The following is a 16,751-nucleotide window of genomic DNA, read 5'->3' as shown; positions in this document are numbered from 1 at the left end:
CCCCGAGGCAGACACGTGTGCACTGTGCCTGTGCCCACACATGCCAGTGCTCTCCCACCCCTGCCCTTTCTTTCTGCCGAGGTCCCTGCTCTGTCCTGCAGGATGGCGGTGGGGCTTGGTGCTGCCTGCGGCTTCCCATCCCAGTTCCCAGGGCTGGAGTGGGGCTGAGTATGAACGGTGGAGGGATGGTGTCCCCTCTCCCTGCACCCCACAAGGACCTCTTCCTCAACCTCAGGAAAAGGCCATGTTCATCTAGAAGGCCAAGACGGGTGAGGCCCAGGGCTCGGGATGGGGGCAGAAGCTGGATGGAGGGAGCTGAGAGGCCTGGAGGAGACCCAGGACTGAGAAGCTACAGCGGAGGGATGGCCTTGGGTGTGGATCCTTGGTTGCCCAAGAACAGACAACCCAGGTTACATAATTCGGCTCTTTCCACTTCCTACCCCCACTCCTAATTTTAGCAACCGAAATTCCACTCCCCCACAGGGCTCTTCCTCCATCCCTTCTGCTTCTATCCCCCATCCTCCCACCACCTCCTCATGGTCCCCTGGCTCTAGCGGCCCCCAATTCAGATCATTCAGTGACTCAGCAAAGGGAAAGCCCTGTGTTGGGGGAAGGGGGTGTTAAGTGGGGAGGAGGATGTGGTTCTGGCTGGGGAGCTGGGGAGGGGAGGGGAACTGCTTTTGTTCCCCTTTTTGACTCTGTTCACATCTATTTCTCCAACCGCTGATGGAAGAGTGGAGAGGAGTCCAGCGTAGGGACTGGAGAGACTGGAGGGCAAACTGGGCCTTCTTAGGGCCACCCTTGTGGGCAGGTGGGTGGGCAAGCAGGGGGCTTCTCGTCTCCCGCCGAGGGCACGAATCATGTGTGCGTGCATGGTGCAGGTGCACAGGCGCTGTGGGTTGTGGCAGGCGGAACGGGAAAGGAGATGTCATGGGTGATGAAAACCACAGCAGTGGAAAAAGGCAGAGGAGACACCGGGAGTGAGATGTGGAACCAGGTCTTATTAGGAATGGCAGAGTCAAGGAGCCGTGGTGGTGGCCCACATCCCCCAGCCCGCGCCACTCATTACAAGTTTGCTCCCACCCCACATCCTCCGCTGCTCAGCATCCGCCTCCTCTTCGTCATCCCCATCTCTAACCTTTGCCTTCCTACTGCCCTGCGCTCCTGCAGGCCCCTGCTCTTTCCCTGGGGTCACTTGAGGGCCTCTGCATGGCGATTCAGGGCCTGAGAAAGGGCTGTCACAGCTCCCATCACCCGGCCCAGCTCCCAGGTCTCGATCTGGCTTCGGAACCGCTGCAGGAAACGGTCAGGGTGCCAGCGCACCTGCTGCACCCTCAAGTACCTCCTCAGAGCTCCCTGTTCCTCCAAAGGGGGGCCCCTGGCCACCAGGGCTGCAGCCATGGCCTCTGGGTCCCCTCCCCCAGGGCAGGGCCAGGGCACATCGCCGAAGCGCCAGAGGCTGCCCCTCCCTGCTCCTCTGGGGTGCTCTGCCCTGGGCCCGGCCCTGGCTGGCTCCGGCGCCGGGTCCCTGGGAGCCTCCTGCGCCCTCCTGGCCCGGCTCTCACGCAGTTCCTCCTCCTTGGCCCGGGCTCGCTCTCGGAACAGCCGCTGCTCCTCCTCTTGCTGCCGCCAGCTGTGACTGGAGCCCTCAGCCCGTGGGGGTCGGCAGGCTCCCTCTGTCTCACGCTGCTGCTGGCGCTTCTGGGCATGTTCCTGGGCCATGCGATCTGACCAGGCTGAGAAGGACTCGGGTTCCTGGGTCTCGTGGGAAGCATCATCTGTTTGTAGGGCAGGAGGGGGTGGTTGGGGACAGGCAGTGAAAAGGAGATGGGCCAGAGAGGCAGGGCAGCAGAGGAAGGGGGCGCAGGAAGCCAGTGGCGGCATCCGTGCAGCAGGGAAGGGAGCGGCTGTGGGTGGAAACGGATTCCTTACCTTCGAATCTTCCAATGACCTCCTGCCACTCGTCCTCCAGCTCTCCCTGCAGTTTCTGTCTCCACTCCCGTTCCTTGGAAGCCTCATCTTCTTCCTCCTCTTCAGCAGAATCCCAGGGGGGTCCCCAGCCCAGAATCTGCCCAGGGGTCTCCCCATCCTTATTCTTTATTCCCATGGCAGAGGGACAGCGACTCAGCAGTGGCAGGAAGAAATCCGTGTAGGCTGTGGGTGGGAGAGCAGTGAGCAGAGTTCGCTGGGGCTCCCTCGTCTTGGCAGGGCCGCCATCTTGAATCCTGCTGGCCACTCACTCCCTTAGTCTCAGACCAGTGAAAGGGTTGCCCACATGGATGCCTCCTGGGTATCAGGAAATCACACCACTGACAAGTATTTACTGATAGTTTACCACGTGCATGGTAAGTGTGGTGATTTAAAAGATTCTGACCTGTGTCTGCAAAAACTAATTTAGTGTCCTGGGGGCTCTAGTATGTCTTTCTGGCCTGCCTCCAGCCGCCTAGGGTGATGTCAAAAACCTTGACTGTGTCTTCCATTCTGGCTGGAAAATAGTGTCACTTTATATACCTCTTGTGTTTCTCACCCAGAACTATATTCTTCCGACTGGTAAAATACCTGAACACCCTACTCTATACCATTATAAATATCTAAATACATAATAGATTTATCTCTTTATGTCACTTTTCAATAAACTGAATAAGATCAATATTTTCAGGGGACTTTCTCTCAGCCAGCCTTACACTGGGGATGCTGGGAGGGAGATGGAGAGGTAGAGAGAGACCAGCAATGAATCTGAACCACAGAAACGTTCCCAGCAAAGCAAATTACTGCTGACTCAAGGCAGGGGAACGGGGCTGAGAGAGGGTCCCACCCAGAGGCTGGGGGGACACGGAGGGACTGACATCCCTGAGCTCCCCTCTTCCTGAGCCCTGACCACAACGCATCTACTCCAGCATCAGCTGAGTGCCATGCTGCTCACTTCACTGCCCACCCAGGACCCTACCACTGGCCAGCCATGCCCCTGGCCACAGCCGCCAACCACCTCTGTGCTCCTAGGACAGAGGAGGGTGAGTGAGGCACTCTCCCTTCCTGTGGACCTACTTTCTCTCCCTAGGGCAGGAGGAAGTGGGCCAGCACTCTTTGAATCTTTATTCCGGGGTACCAGGACATACCGGGTACCCAGCAAGAGGAAGGGACAGAGGAAGGGTTGTCCTGTCACTACTATGGAAGGCAGAAGGCAGAACGGGTTCGGCCTCGGCTGGCCAAGACCCACTGCCCCCACCCATCTCCTGGCATGCCTGAGCGTCGCCCAAACCACATCAGGATGACAGGTGGGGGCACTTCTCTTTAGAACTGATGCGACCTGTCACAAGCCCTCCCAAACTGTCCCAACAGCTTATTCCCTATCAGGGTTCACAGCAGGTGTGAGGATGGGTGGGAGCTCAGGCTTGGACAGGAGGTTTTTAATTCATAGCTCCTAAGGAGTAAAGCCTTGTCCAACTATAAAACATGATGAGTAAAATCTGGTACAGAATATTAAATAGGCACTAACATTTATGTTTCTGGGTGGAAAAAGCTGGTTGCAAAATTGTATATAGGATCTGATCGCAAGTGTGTAAACAAACAAAGAAACAAACAAAAACCCTAAAAGGAGTTCCCGTTGTGGTTCAGTGGTTAATGAATCCGACTAGGAACCACGAGGTTGGGGGTTCGATCCCTGGCCTTGCTCAGTGGGTTAAGGATCCGGTGTTGCCATGAGCTGTGGTGTAGGTTGCAGACACAGCTCAGATCCCGAGTTGCTGTGGCTCTGGCTAGGCTGGCAGCTACAGCTCCGATTCGACCCCTAGCCTGGGAACCTCCACATGCCGCAGGAGCAACCCCAGAAAAGGCAAAAAGACACAAAAAACCCAAAAACCCAAATCCCATGGTTGAAAAGAGTAGACTGGAAGGAAATATGTAAAAAATTCTAGTCTCTGGGTGGCAGGACTATGGGTGGCTTTCCCCCGATCTTAGCTGATATTTTAATGTGAAAAGGACATCACTAATATGAACTTTTCTTTTCTTTTTAAAGAAGGAAAAATGGATTTAATTTTGAGTTTGCTGTGTTCACTTCCAGTCCCAGACTGGTGCATAGAAACACACACACACACGACAATTCCTCCTCAGAGACAGGGGACCAGACCGCTGTGTATTATTTGGAAACTTACTTTTTTCACTTAACACCTCACTTATATTTTCCACAGGAGTACACAGTCTATCTCCTTCTTTTTTTATGACTATGTAGTGTTTTAACTGTGTGTATGAAACAAACAAATCTTCCCACCCCCAATAGAAAGTCTTTGTTTCCACAAATGATCGGCCTTACGCGTATGTCTCTGTGGACTCCTGACAGTACTTCTGTGGGGCAGATTCTCAGAAGTGGAATTTCTGAGTCAAACCATATGTGCAATTTTGCCAAACTGCTTTCAAAAAGTTTGTGCCGATGTATACCCCATCAAGAATATGAGCACCTGTGTCATCCTTTATCAAATCTGAGTATCACCAACCCTTTCAATTTTGCTCATCTGACAGGTTAAAAAAACAACTTTATGAATGAAATTTTTTTCTTTTTCATATGATTTTTGGCTCTTAGTGTTTATTGTGAATAATTTGTAATCTATGCCCACTTTTCTTCTGGAAATCATATGTGTAGATATGAGAGCTTTTTTTTTTGTCTTTTTTTAGGGCTGCACCTGAGGCAAATGGGAGTTCCCAAGCTAGGGGTCCAAGAGAAGTGACAGCTGCTGGCCAGATTCGAGTTGCATCTCAACACACACCACAGCTCACTGCAACGCCAGATCCTTAACCCACCCAGTGAGGCCAGGAATCAAACTTGCATCCTCAGGGATACCAGTCAGGCTCGTTTCTGCTGTGCCAAAACGGGAACTTTCATGAGAGCTCTTTATACAGCATAGATAACAACCCTTTGTGTCTGTTACACATATTACAAATATTTTCTCTCATCTGTCTTCAAAAAATTTTTATGTACTTAAATCTTACCAATATTTTCTTTTATAGCTTTTGACTTTTATTTCATTCTTAGGAGGGTTTTTCTCCACCCCAAGATATTGTCTTTGTGTTTTCTCCTACTATGTTTATTTTTAGAAATATTTTAAAAAATGAAAAAAGCACAAAGTATAGTACGATCAGCACCCCTATTCCTACCATGAGGTATGTTAAATTATTTTCATTTGATTTTAAAGAAATAAAATCATCATAGACAAAGCAAAAGTTTTCTTTGATGCTGTCTTCCAATTTTCACTCCCCTCAGGGAAAATCCTCCCATGAATTTGGTATGAACTCTTCCTGTCCTGTCCTATTTAGGTGTTTCTCAGCTGTAATTTACTTCTAAGTTGGGCATGAGATAAGACTCTGTTTCTCTCCTGCAAAGCCAAATGGTTCAGTATCACTTATTAAATAGCTCACCACCTCCCATCCAGTGGTTTGAAATGCCAACTTTACCACCAATTTAGCAGCATAGATCAACTTTTCCCTACACTCTTCAACTAACACATTGTACTTTTTTTTTGGTCTTTTTTTGAGCCTCTCCTGCGTCATATGGAGATTCCCAGGCTAGGGGTCTAATCGGAGCTGTAGCCGCTGGCCTACATCACAGCCACAGCAACACGGGATCTGAGCCACATCTGCGACCCACACCACAGCTCACGGCCACGCCCGATCCCTAACACACTGAGCAAGGCCAGGGATTGAACCCGAAACCTATGGTTCCTAGTCGGATTTGTTAACCACTTCGCCATGACGGGAACTGTTTTTTTTTTTTTTTCTTTTTAGGGCCGCACCTGTGGCATATGGAAGTGCCCAGGCTAGGGGTCTAATTGGAGCTGCAGCAGCAGGCCTATGCCACAGTCACAGAAAGTCCAGATTCTGGCCACATCTGCAACCTATGCTGCAGCTTACAGCAACACTGGGTCCTTAACCCACTGAGCGAAGCCAGGGATCAAACCTGAATCCTCATGGACACTATGTCGAGTTCTTAACTGGCTGAGCCACAATAGGAACTCCAACGTGTTGTACTTTTATATTGGGAAAAATAAGTGTAAGGGAGAAAAAAAAACTTTGTGGAGTACAAAGTCCTTCATCTGAGTGATGGAAGCACTGCTCTTCTCCCCATAATGAGATGTGATTTCTACCTAGTGAGACGCTCATACTAATTGATACAACATGCTTTGAAAAAACGCCAGTATCAGAAGTTTGAGTGACGACCACGGTGTGAAAGAAGAACAGGCAACAGTGGGTGGGTGGCTGGAGAGGGCTTCCAGGAGGAGGTGGGACTTGGGTTGGGCTGGGGAGGGAGAATAACTTAGCGAGGTGGAAAACAGCAGGGCGGATAGGAAGGCAACAGGAAGGAGGCAGATAAAAGATGGGCAGGTTTGCTGAAAACAGCCGGGGGTCACTGAAGACAGAGCCTCGTGGCAGGAGGCGAGGGTCTGTGGGTGTCTGTGGGAGGGAGGGCTGGAAAGGCAAAGGGAACATAAGCGGATGGCCCAGTCATCTGTGAAGCAGGCCCACAGCCGCCTTCTCCTGAGCAGATCAAAGTGGGCACCGGGCGGGAAATGTCTAACAGAGTGTGTGCACAGAGCAGAAGGGCCGTGAATGCTACACTTAAAAGAAAAACACCAAGCTGGCTTTGGACTTACTTTTTTTGCAGTCTCTAAGAAAATGACCTTTTGTTTCTCAACACTCACTCATTCTTGCTATATGTGGAGAATGGTCACTGTAGGACTAAGGTGTGTGTACACAGGCGTCTCTGACAGTGAAGACCACCTCCCCGTGACATGTTACCCAAAGGTAGTGGCCATGCCCTGGCATCTCACTGAGTGTGACAACTTGGCCCAGCCAATCTAGTGTGAAATGGCACATCCCTCCGACCTCACATGGGAACTGAGGGGAAACCTCACTTCCCCAGAAGATTCTGGGTCATCCGTTCAAAGAAAATATTTGCATTTGAAGCCAGATTGGTCTCTAGAGAGGGGCCTTTCCAACAAGGAGTTAGAAGGCCACCTGGTGGTAAGGCTGGCAGGGGACCAGGAGAAGGAAGGCCTGAGAGGGCTTGGGAGTGACCTGAGCATAGGTGAGGTTTTGGCAAGGTCCTGAACCTTCTGGGCCCTGCATCCTCATCTGTAAACGGAATCATATCACCAACCCCACATGCTCCTTGGCATTTGGTACAATGAAGGAAGCACCTACCACACCACGAGGGACATTTTTGTTACTCAAAAAGCTTTAATGAGGAGTTCCCCTTGTGGCTCAGTGGAAACGAATCTGACTAGTATCCACGAGGACACAGGTTTGACCTCTGGCCTCACTCAGTGGGTTAAGGATTCAGCATTGCTGTGAGCTGTGGTGTAGGTCACAGACAAGGCTCAAATCTGGCACTGCTTGGCTGTGGCATAGGCTGGCAGCTACAGTTCCAATTGGATCCCAGGCCTGGGAACATCACCTCCATGTGCCAAAAGTGAGGCCCTTAAAAAAAAAAAAAGAAAGAAAAAAAGAAAAGCCTTAACTGAATAATACAAGAATGAGAATTAACAGCACTTATCATCTAATGAGTACCAAAACTGCACCAAGTGCTTGCCTCATTTACTTGTCACAACCTCGACTTTAGAGAGGCAAAATGGGTTCACACAGGCTGAGCTGCATGTCCCTGTCACACAGTTTGTCAGTGACAGAGTCAGAACTTGGACCAGGTCTGAAGTCTGCCTCCAGGCACTCTGCTCTCTCGCCATGTACAACGTCAACTGTGGAGTTAGGTGCCTGCACTTTGTAAACCTCTTCTCCATGTTTTAAGTTAAAAAAAAAAAATCTGAATAGTAATGGAAACAAGCCTCAAGCCTCGTGACGACCAACGTTTGAAGCCACCCTCGACTCCCTCCCTCGCCAGCCTTCTTTCCTTCTTTAAAGGAGAAGCCATACTTTAAGCAGATCTACAACTCATTTGATATGAAGCTTAAAGAAATCTTAATATGTAGAAACTTATAAATATTCATACTCAAATAAGAAACTTAAGTGGTACTCGTTAGCACTTGGTGAAAGCTGGAAAGAAGGCAACAGTAAACTATACCATTTTACTTTCTTCTTTAAAAATCAAGGTTCACTGCTTAAATTTTTTGAGTGAAGTCATGTAGAACATTATATTGACTTTGATGTAAGTTTTCTCTCTATTGAATGCAATTGAAGAAAATAACTTCAGTTATTCATGATGTTAGTAACTTTGCACTGTGATACAGTCAATAAATTTTATTGGTGGATGCCAAAGAAAAAAATTTGAATAGGTCAGCCTATTTCATTTGTGTTACAGGAATTAAAGAAAAGGGGATTTTTGACTATACAGGAGAGTTTTCGGGGGTGTGGGTGGGGTTTCTGTATATTCTTGGGAGCTGGAGGATGATAAGAGCAATCAAACCAAGCTCAGGCTTGGCGTTCCTATCGCGGCTCAGCAGTTAATGAACCTGACTAGTATCCATGAGGACTCGAGTTCGATCCCTGGCTTTGCTAAGTGGGTTAAGGATCTGGCGTTGCTGTGAGTTGCAGGTAGGTCACAGACATGGCTTGGACCTGGTGTGGCTGTGGCTGTGGTGTAGGCGGGCGGCTACAGCTCCAATTGGATCCCTAACCTGGGAACCTCCATATGCCGAGGGTGCGACCCTAAAAAGACCAAAAAAAAAAAAAAAAAAAATCAGGCTCAGGCTGTTCAACCCAACCTAGAGGTTGTCACCTAACATTCTAGCTCTAGAGGGACAATCTCTAGAAGGGGAAAGGGGGTTTCACCTGTTATTCTCCTAGGGAAGGCTACATCTCTACAGGGCTGCCACTATAGTATTGACAAATCCCCATCTGAAACCCTCAATATCAAAGGCTTTCCAGAATGCAGATATTTTGGGATTTGATAGAGTTGGTCTGAAAGTACATACAGTACATAGCTTCACGTTCTGCATCTACAGATTCAATTAATCAGAGATCTAAAATATTCAGGAAAAAAATTCTGGAATGTTCCAAAAAGCAAAACTTGAATTTGGGAGTTCCCATCGTGGCGCAGCAGAAATGAATCCGACTAGGAACCATGAGGTTGCGGGTTCGATCCTTGGCCTTGCTCAGTGGGTTAAGGATCCGGTGTTGCCGTGACCTGTGGTGTGGGTCGCAGACGCAGCTTGGATCTGGCGTTGCTGTGGCTCTGGCGTAGGCCTGTGGCTACGGCTCCGATTAGACCCCTAGCCTGGGAACCTCCATATGCTTTGGGTGCAGCCCTAAAAAAGGACAAAAGACCAAAAAAAAAAAAAAACCTTGAACTTGCTGCCTGCCTGTAACTATTTATGTGGCATTTACATTGTATTAGGTATTATAAGTAATCCAGAGATGATTTACCATGTTCAGGAAGATGGTGTGCAGACTGCACGCAAATACTACATCATTGTCATTTTTACTGGCTGTGCCCAGGGCATGTGGAAATTTCTGGGCTAGGGATAGAACCTGCATCATAGTAGTGACCTGAGCCACAGTAGTGATGATGCCAGATCCTTAACTCGCTGAGCCACAAGGGAACTTCAAATACATCATTCTACACAAGGAACTTGAGCATCTACGGATGCTGGTATCCTGGGAGCGAGGTCCTGGAACATCCCTCTCGGATACCAAGGGACAGCGGTTCACTGTATACGAGGCCGCTCCTGAGAGCCTGGGCAGCCCCAGTAACTGAACGCATGAATGTTTCTGCACTGAAATGTATGAAATTTGACATCAGTAGGGTAAAAACATAGCATGGATAGCCTTGCTCTAGGTTAGGTTTTGTCACCAAATGAGTTTGGTGGCAGATGGATGAAAAATGTTTGGTTTTCAGAGTATTTTTGAGTTTCGGAACAGTGGGTGAAAGAGTACAGATCTGTGATAAGCCACCATCTAGAGTGCTTATCATGTTGCCAGGGGCTCTACTCATGTATTCTTTATGTCAACTGACTGGCTGCACCTGCAGCATGTGGAAGCTCCTGGGACAGAAACTGAACCTGCACCACAGCTGCAGCCTGTGCCGAATACTAAACCCATTATGCCACCAGGGAAATTCCTCAGTTGATTCTTAAAACACACGTCACAGCATGGGTGCTTTGAACGTGGGCATTATCACTGTGTAATTCTATAAAGTATCACACAGGATAAAGCAGCTATTAAGAGCATGGACAGTCTAGTTAGGCTTTCTTGCTCTACCACTTAACAGCTGTGTGACTTTGGCAAACTATTCTTTAATTTTTATTTTATTTTTTTGCATTTTAGGGCCACACCTGCAGCATATGGAGGTTCCCTGACTAGGGGTTGAATTAGAGCTACAGCTGCCGGCCTATACCACAGCCACAGCAACACAGGATCTGAGCCACATCTGTGACCTACACCACAGCTCATGGCAACGCTGGATCCTTAACCCACTGAGTAAGGTCAGGGATTGAACCTGCATCCTCATGGATGCTAGTCAGATTCATTAGTTGCTGGGCCACGATGGGAACTCCAACTATGGCAAATTATTGAACTTCTCTGTGCTTTTCTTCATCTGAGAAATGGTGGTTAATGTTAGTACTTGTACATTCATAAGGTAGTTGTGAGGATTAAATGAGCTGCTTTGTGAGAAGTGCCTGGCACACAGCAAGGGTCATTATCTAATTTTGCACATGGGGGAGTTCCCGCTGTGGTGCAGTAGGTTAAGAATCCAACTTCAGTGGCTCAGGTGGCTGTAGAGGCACAGGTTTGATCCCCGGCCCAATGCAGTAGGTCAAAGGACCCAGTGTTGCTGCAGCTGTGGTGCAGGTCACAGCTGTGGCTCGGATTCAATCCCTGGTCTGGGAACTTGCATTTAAGCCATTAAAAAAAAAATCTGCACAAGGGCAAATTAAGCATCAGGAAAGTTTAGAAACTTGCCAAGAAGACACAGCTATTAATCATGGAGCTGGACTTTGAACCCAGACAATGTAACTGCAAAGAATATCCTCTATCGTACTTTTTGCAATACAAGCAAAAACTAGTCAAGAGACTAGATAGCCAGTAATCTAGAAAGACATGATATCTGACTACTACTTGCTGTTTTGGGGAATGTAGGGCTCTTCAGACAAAGGGAGCTCAGTCATGTAAAGGCACAAATGATAGGCAAAGCCAACTCTTCCCTAAGTCTCGGGAGCAAATAACCAGCTTATTTTTCAACCACTGGCCTTCATTTCACACCCCACCAGGTCCTCCAGACCTTGTTCCCTCCCAGGGCAGACTCACCATCAGGGCCCTGGCGGGCAGCAGCATGTAGCGCCGTGTCCCCATGGCGGTCCTGGTGGGCAGGGTCAGCCCCAAGCCGAAGAAGCAGGCAGAGGGCAGGGGCATCGTGGCGGGCACAGGCCCGGTGCAGTGGTGGGGGCTGCCCAGCATCTACATCAAGGCCTGGGTGTCGCTGGAGGAGGGCTTGGGCCCGGACCAGCCGTCCTGCAGACAAATAACGACGGAAGCGACGCTCTCGGCGTTGGCGACGGGAAGTGGATGCCATGGAACTCTTGGGCTGAGAAAGAAGGAAAAAAAAGGCAGCAGTCAGGACCTCAGCCTTGGATGGTCCCTCCCCCTTCCATCTTTGACATTCTCTCTGTTCCTCCCTTCCGTTCCCCATTTCTCCTCGTATTTTCAGCAAGAGATGAGGGCCAGTCCTAATCCTCATCTCTTTACCAAATAAGTTTGAAGAAAAATTTTGAGGAGGGAGCTGGGGTCACATTTAATTTTTTTAATGAGAAAAGGATAAATGATTACTTTGCAGCTCATTGGCCCACATAAATTTTTAATAAAGATTTTGTTATATAATAAAAGACTGATGAGGGAAATTTTTATCAACAGAAATTTGAATTTTAAAAAGTCACAATTTCAAATAATGATCTAGAAATTGAATATAATGTACCCGGCAGACAGATGTAGAGGCTTCTCCCTCTGGGACTTGGGGGGAGGGGTTACTCATCAGACCTGCCCCCCGCCCCCCTAAGTACCCCCGGAGCAGTAGGCCCGAGGCCTATGTTTAAGACGCTGCGAGGAAGGGAGGCGGGAAGGGCGGAGACACTCTAGGCTGACGGAAATGGCGAAAGCCGACAAGCCGGTAAAGGGCGGAAATGAACTGAGGCGCGTTACCGGATGTCGTTCCTCCCCGAGGGGGGCGGGAGGTGTTTCCTTTGCTCTAGCCTCCGGGGGGGAACCTAGGGAGCTTAAGATAAAGGGTCCGTCTGAAACCGGAAGACTACGATACGCCAGAAAAAGCAGCAGAGGCAAGGGCTAGCTGGAGGTTGAACCCCGCCTCCCCCAACTGGAAGGAGAGAGATGATTCAGTAATAGACGTAAAGATGAGGAGAGAAAACAGGGGCGATAGGATAAAAATCACGGTGAAAATGCAAAACCAAAACCATAGCAAGGCCGAGAAAGGGACAGGTCATAAAGGAGAAAAACACAGAAAGGAAAAAACACAAGAAAATAAAGCAAGTGAGATGAATAGAGATATCTGGAATTGAGAAAGTAGAAAAAGGAGATGGAAATGAGAGGGAGAAAAAAAGAGGGGAAGACAAGTTGGAATTTAGAGAAGCCCAGCATACTCTATGCCCAACACACCACCCAGGATGATTTATTTACCTCCTCACCCCATTCTCAATCCTTCTATGTCTCCTTCTCTCCCAGATACTTCTCTCCTCTTGACCCCTGCCCGCATTCCTAGCCCTTCCAAGTGGGAAAACCCTGCACCTGCGACGACGGTTGTGGGGAGCTTTGGGCCTGGTCTCTGCTGCCCCCAGGCGGTAATTTTGGGTACTGCCAGAGGAAGAGGTGAGCGAAAAGGAGCAGTCATCATCAATCGGAGGATCAATTTGGGGGGCACACCCGGTGCAGAAGGCTGAAAGAAAAGAGGAGCACTAAGACCCAGGGGTAGTGGAAGGCTGCAGCAAACAGCTGGGGGAGGAGAAGTAGGCAGTGTGGGGGAGAGCCGTCTGGTACCTTGATAGCATCCGAAACAGCATCGGTCATAAACGACAGAAATGGCCAGTCAATCCCAGGGCATCCAGCAGCTCCTGCAAGCTGAGAAGCGGGCCGCTGAGAAGGTGGCAGATGCCAGAAAGAGTGAGTCTCTTCATTTCTCCCTTAGGAGTCCAGAGAGAAAACTGGGGGTAGGGATACAGCAAACATTTGAGTCCTTCGGATAACCCAAGGCTGGTGGGGAAGGAAGGAGCTGGGGGCTGGGGTGGCTTATTAGGAAGGAAGAAATGGGTGTCAGAATCTAGCATCTAGCTGACTGAGAGAAGGCAGAATAACTTTTCCGAAGGGAGTGACCCATACTCTCACATTTAGTGGTGGTGGGGAGGGTCTACTTCCACTTTCTGTCCTTTCTTCTGTTACCAGGGAAGGCGCGGCGCCTGAAGCAGGCAAAGGAAGAGGCACAGATGGAAGTGGAGCAATACCGCAGAGAGAGAGAGCAGGAATTCCAGAGCAAGCAGCAAGCAGTAAGTCATGGAGGAGCTGGGATGGGACCCTGGGATGCAAGTTGATAGGTCTATCTGGTGAGGTGTATACAGGGTGATTCCACAAGAAAAAAAGGTGGTAAAGGGCTGAAGGGGACTCTGGCGAGGACCACATTGCTGATGAAGCTTTGCAACACATAAGAGAGTCTGGGAGCTTTAAAGGACTTGTATAGCTTGTGGAGGTGGGGGGATGTCACATTCCATGCAGAGTATGACACTTGGGGTGGAGGGCAGAGTTTTATGGGCGCATGTGGTGAGGCGGTGGGGATTGTATGGTCTGTTGTAGGATGATGCTGCATGTCAGGTCTTAGAGGAGAGGGCATTACGTGGCTCTCTTTGATGTCTGGATGTTTCTGTGGATGGCAGTGGTTTTGGAGAGGGCCTTTCTTCCTGGCCTTGCTCCAGGATCCTTCCCTCCATGTGCGTGGATGCTTCTTTCTCTGTTTCTGCTTTTTCCTTTCTCTCTTTCACCCTTTCTCTCCCCCACCTCCCCCAGGCCATGGGCTCCCAGGGGAACCTGTCCGCTGAGGTGGAGCAGGCTACAAGACGCCAGGTACAGGGCATGCAGAGCTCCCAGCAAAGAAATCGGGAACGTGTCCTGGCCCAGCTTCTTGGCATGGTCTGCGACGTCAGGCCCCAGGTCCACCCCAACTACCGGATTGCTGCCTAGAACCCACACCAGGTCCCTGGAGGGCCTGACTCCTCCTTCCAGTTCCCCCTTTCAAAGAAATCCTCAAGAATCACCTCCCACCATGATCCTTTTCACCTTCTCATTCCATAGAAATTCTGGAAGCAAATCCAATAATTCTCCAGTGAAATCTATAAATATCCTGCTCAGACCTGAACCTCCATGTTCTTAATCCTTCACTGGGAACCTGTAAATCCCAAGTCACCCTCACCCAACCCCTTTGTGACAGAAGAAGTAGGGATGTGGAAACCACTCTGACTTCAGAGCCTGGTAGGCTTGGATCCCTCTCCCAACCCTGCCACCTGCCAGCTGGGCAACCAGAACATGCACCTTAAACTCCAGCTCCAGTGTCATTTGCAATACTGGAATAACAGTAATAAGGCCTACCTTGCAGGGTTGCTGCAATGGTTAGGAACCATTATGTAAAGAACCTGGCATGGTTTCTAGCATGTAGTAGCTGCGATTCAATGACTGGCAACCTTGTGATATAATTACCATCCCCTGCCCACCTGCCAAAACCTAAACACAGCTGTTTCCTCGTTTCTGTCTGTGGTTTTCTAATTCTACTCATTTATTCTGTGACCCTAGTGATTCCATGAGGAATTGGTTCTTCCTACCTCTTTTCCCAGAGACCTTATAATCCTTGAAAAGATGAAATAATGATCTGATTTAGCCTCTCTACTGAAGTGCCAGGAAGTTGTTTGCATCTCTTAACCTCCCTTTTTGTCTCTAAGTTGGTCTTTCTTTTTATTGGATTTCCGCATTTTCCTATTTTCCCAAAGACCTGAGATCTAAAGTGATGCTCTGTCCCCTTGTATGCATGGCCTTCCTTTCTACATCTTCAACACCTTACTTTCCCTTTGTAACTATGAAAAAAAGTGTCAATAAAATAATTATGGGCAAACCAATTGGTGGGTCAAATCAGCCTCCTCTTTTGCTTCATTTTTTTCTCATTTTCCTGGTTTATGTATTCCCCAGACACCCAAAGGGGTTGTTTTTGATGCTTGCTGGAGAAACAAAAGCAAATGGTATGTTATTTTTTTTCTTGAGTGAGAAACAGAGTTCCCTGGTGGCCTGACAGTTAAGGATTCAGTGTTGTTGCTGCTGTGGCTTGGGTTTGACCCCTGGCCCAGAAACTACCCCATGCTGTGGGTGCAGCCATAAATAAATAAATAAACAACAAACAAACAAACAAACAGAGAAACATGTGGCTCCTCCTTTGGAAACCTGAGGACTAGAGATGGCCACTGTAGAGAAAAACTGGGGTGTAGGAACAAGCACCTTTACCTTGCTTTATTTTCCTTCACAGCACTTATGGATACTTGACATATTTATGTGGCATCTCCCCCATTATGTGAACTCCGTGATGATAGGGCTCTTCACTGCTGTGTCCCCAGATCTTTGGAGAGCACCGGGCACAGAATAGGCAGTTGATAAAATACTGTTGAAAAAAATTGATACTACAGGTTGGAAAAACTGCCCTTCCATGACACCATCCTTGGATCACTGTCATTTCTTTTGGCCACAGGAAACAAGCCTACTGCACCAAGGACTTGAACTAATGAGGTAATCCATAGTGTGTTTATTAACCACTCTTTAAGCATGGAGACAGGATTTAGTGGAGAATAAGTAAGTGTTTTTTTCTCTGGCTCTGTCACTTTACAAACTCCATTGCTTTGCACATGTTGCTTTAATTCTCTAAATCCTTTTCGATTGATGTAGAATGGGAATAATGGTACACCTTGGTGTTAAGTGGTTAAGTGTGATAACAGGTAAAGGGCCAAACACTTCTCAGTTTTTTGTTTGTTTTTGCTTTTTAGGGCTGCACCTGCTGCATATGGAGGTTCCCAGGCTAGAGGTCAAATAGGAGCTGTAGTTGCAGCCACAGCGACGCAGGATCCGAGCTGTGTCTGCAACCAACACCACAGCTCACGGCAGCACTGGATCCGTAGCCCACTGAGCAAGGTCAGGGATCGAATCTTCATTCTCATGGATGCTAGTCAGATTCGTTAACTGCTGAGCCATGATGGGAACTCCCCAGTTCTCAATTTTAAGTCACATTTGATTTCCATAACTTATAAAAACCGGAGTGGAGGTGGGTATCAAATATTTCATTCAGAAAAAAATCTAGGCTAAACAAAGGGGCTATTAGAGGCAGGACTAAGTATGTTATGGTCGAAAATTTATAAAATATTACGTAACTCTCAAGCCTTACCACTTACCTACCATTTGTCTTTAACACCTGGGGCAGAATCTAGACTCGGTGGATTCAAAATACCTTCCTGATTCGCTGCCCATGCCCACGAACCTCAGGGCCCTAAGGACATCAGCTACATCAGCCAACATAACTTTAGGCAAATGTCGTCCACTGGCTCCACTGCTGAGGAAAGGGTACGACTGAAGAACCAGACTTCCTTCCTCCCCCAACCTAAGGACAGCCCTTACCTAGCTCCAGGGCCAACCTCCCTAGGTCACCTTGACTACCGAGCCAAGGACCCCGTGGGAACTCGCAGTCCCGCCACCTTGGGTGGCTTCCACGGAGGGGTGCCCAGAGAGGA

General features: G+C 48.7%; 2 protein-coding genes across 5 annotated transcripts; one reads left to right on the top strand and one right to left on the bottom strand.

Moving 5' to 3' along the window:
- Positions 1-981: 981 nt before the first annotated feature.
- NFKBIL1 (NFKB inhibitor like 1) lies at positions 982-12,793 on the bottom strand. Of its 3 annotated transcripts, none has more exons than XM_047795848.1 (4): positions 12,736-12,793; positions 11,248-11,524; positions 1,933-2,154; positions 982-1,778 (listed from the first exon to the last, which is right to left on the bottom strand). In XM_047795848.1, exons 2-4 carry the CDS (start codon positions 11,510-11,512, stop codon positions 1,192-1,194), a joined length of 1,074 nt encoding a protein of 357 aa, XP_047651804.1. In that variant the 5' UTR covers positions 11,513-11,524; positions 12,736-12,793; the 3' UTR covers positions 982-1,191. The 3 variants fall into 3 exon arrangements, with proteins under 3 accessions (XP_047651804.1, XP_047651802.1, XP_047651801.1); XM_047795846.1 differs by lacking the exon at positions 12,736-12,793 and adding an exon at positions 12,628-12,728; XM_047795845.1 differs by lacking the exon at positions 12,736-12,793 and adding an exon at positions 11,912-12,114.
- On the top strand, positions 12,189-15,101 carry ATP6V1G2 (ATPase H+ transporting V1 subunit G2). Of its 2 annotated transcripts, none has more exons than XM_047795849.1 (3): positions 12,189-12,816; positions 13,387-13,487; positions 14,002-15,101. In XM_047795849.1, exons 1-3 carry the CDS (start codon positions 12,594-12,596, stop codon positions 14,173-14,175), a joined length of 498 nt encoding a protein of 165 aa, XP_047651805.1. In that variant the 5' UTR covers positions 12,189-12,593; the 3' UTR covers positions 14,176-15,101. The 2 variants fall into 2 exon arrangements, with proteins under 2 accessions (XP_047651805.1, XP_047651806.1); XM_047795850.1 differs by lacking the exon at positions 12,189-12,816 and adding an exon at positions 12,894-13,107.
- The last annotated feature ends 1,650 nt before the right edge of the window (positions 15,102-16,751 follow it).

Source organism: Phacochoerus africanus, chromosome 9, assembly GCF_016906955.1.
Source record: "Phacochoerus africanus isolate WHEZ1 chromosome 9, ROS_Pafr_v1, whole genome shotgun sequence".
In the NCBI taxonomy this organism is placed as follows: domain Eukaryota; kingdom Metazoa; phylum Chordata; class Mammalia; order Artiodactyla; family Suidae; genus Phacochoerus; species Phacochoerus africanus.
The sequence above is the reverse complement of the archived record's forward strand: the minus strand, read 5'-3'. Positions and strand labels throughout refer to the sequence as shown.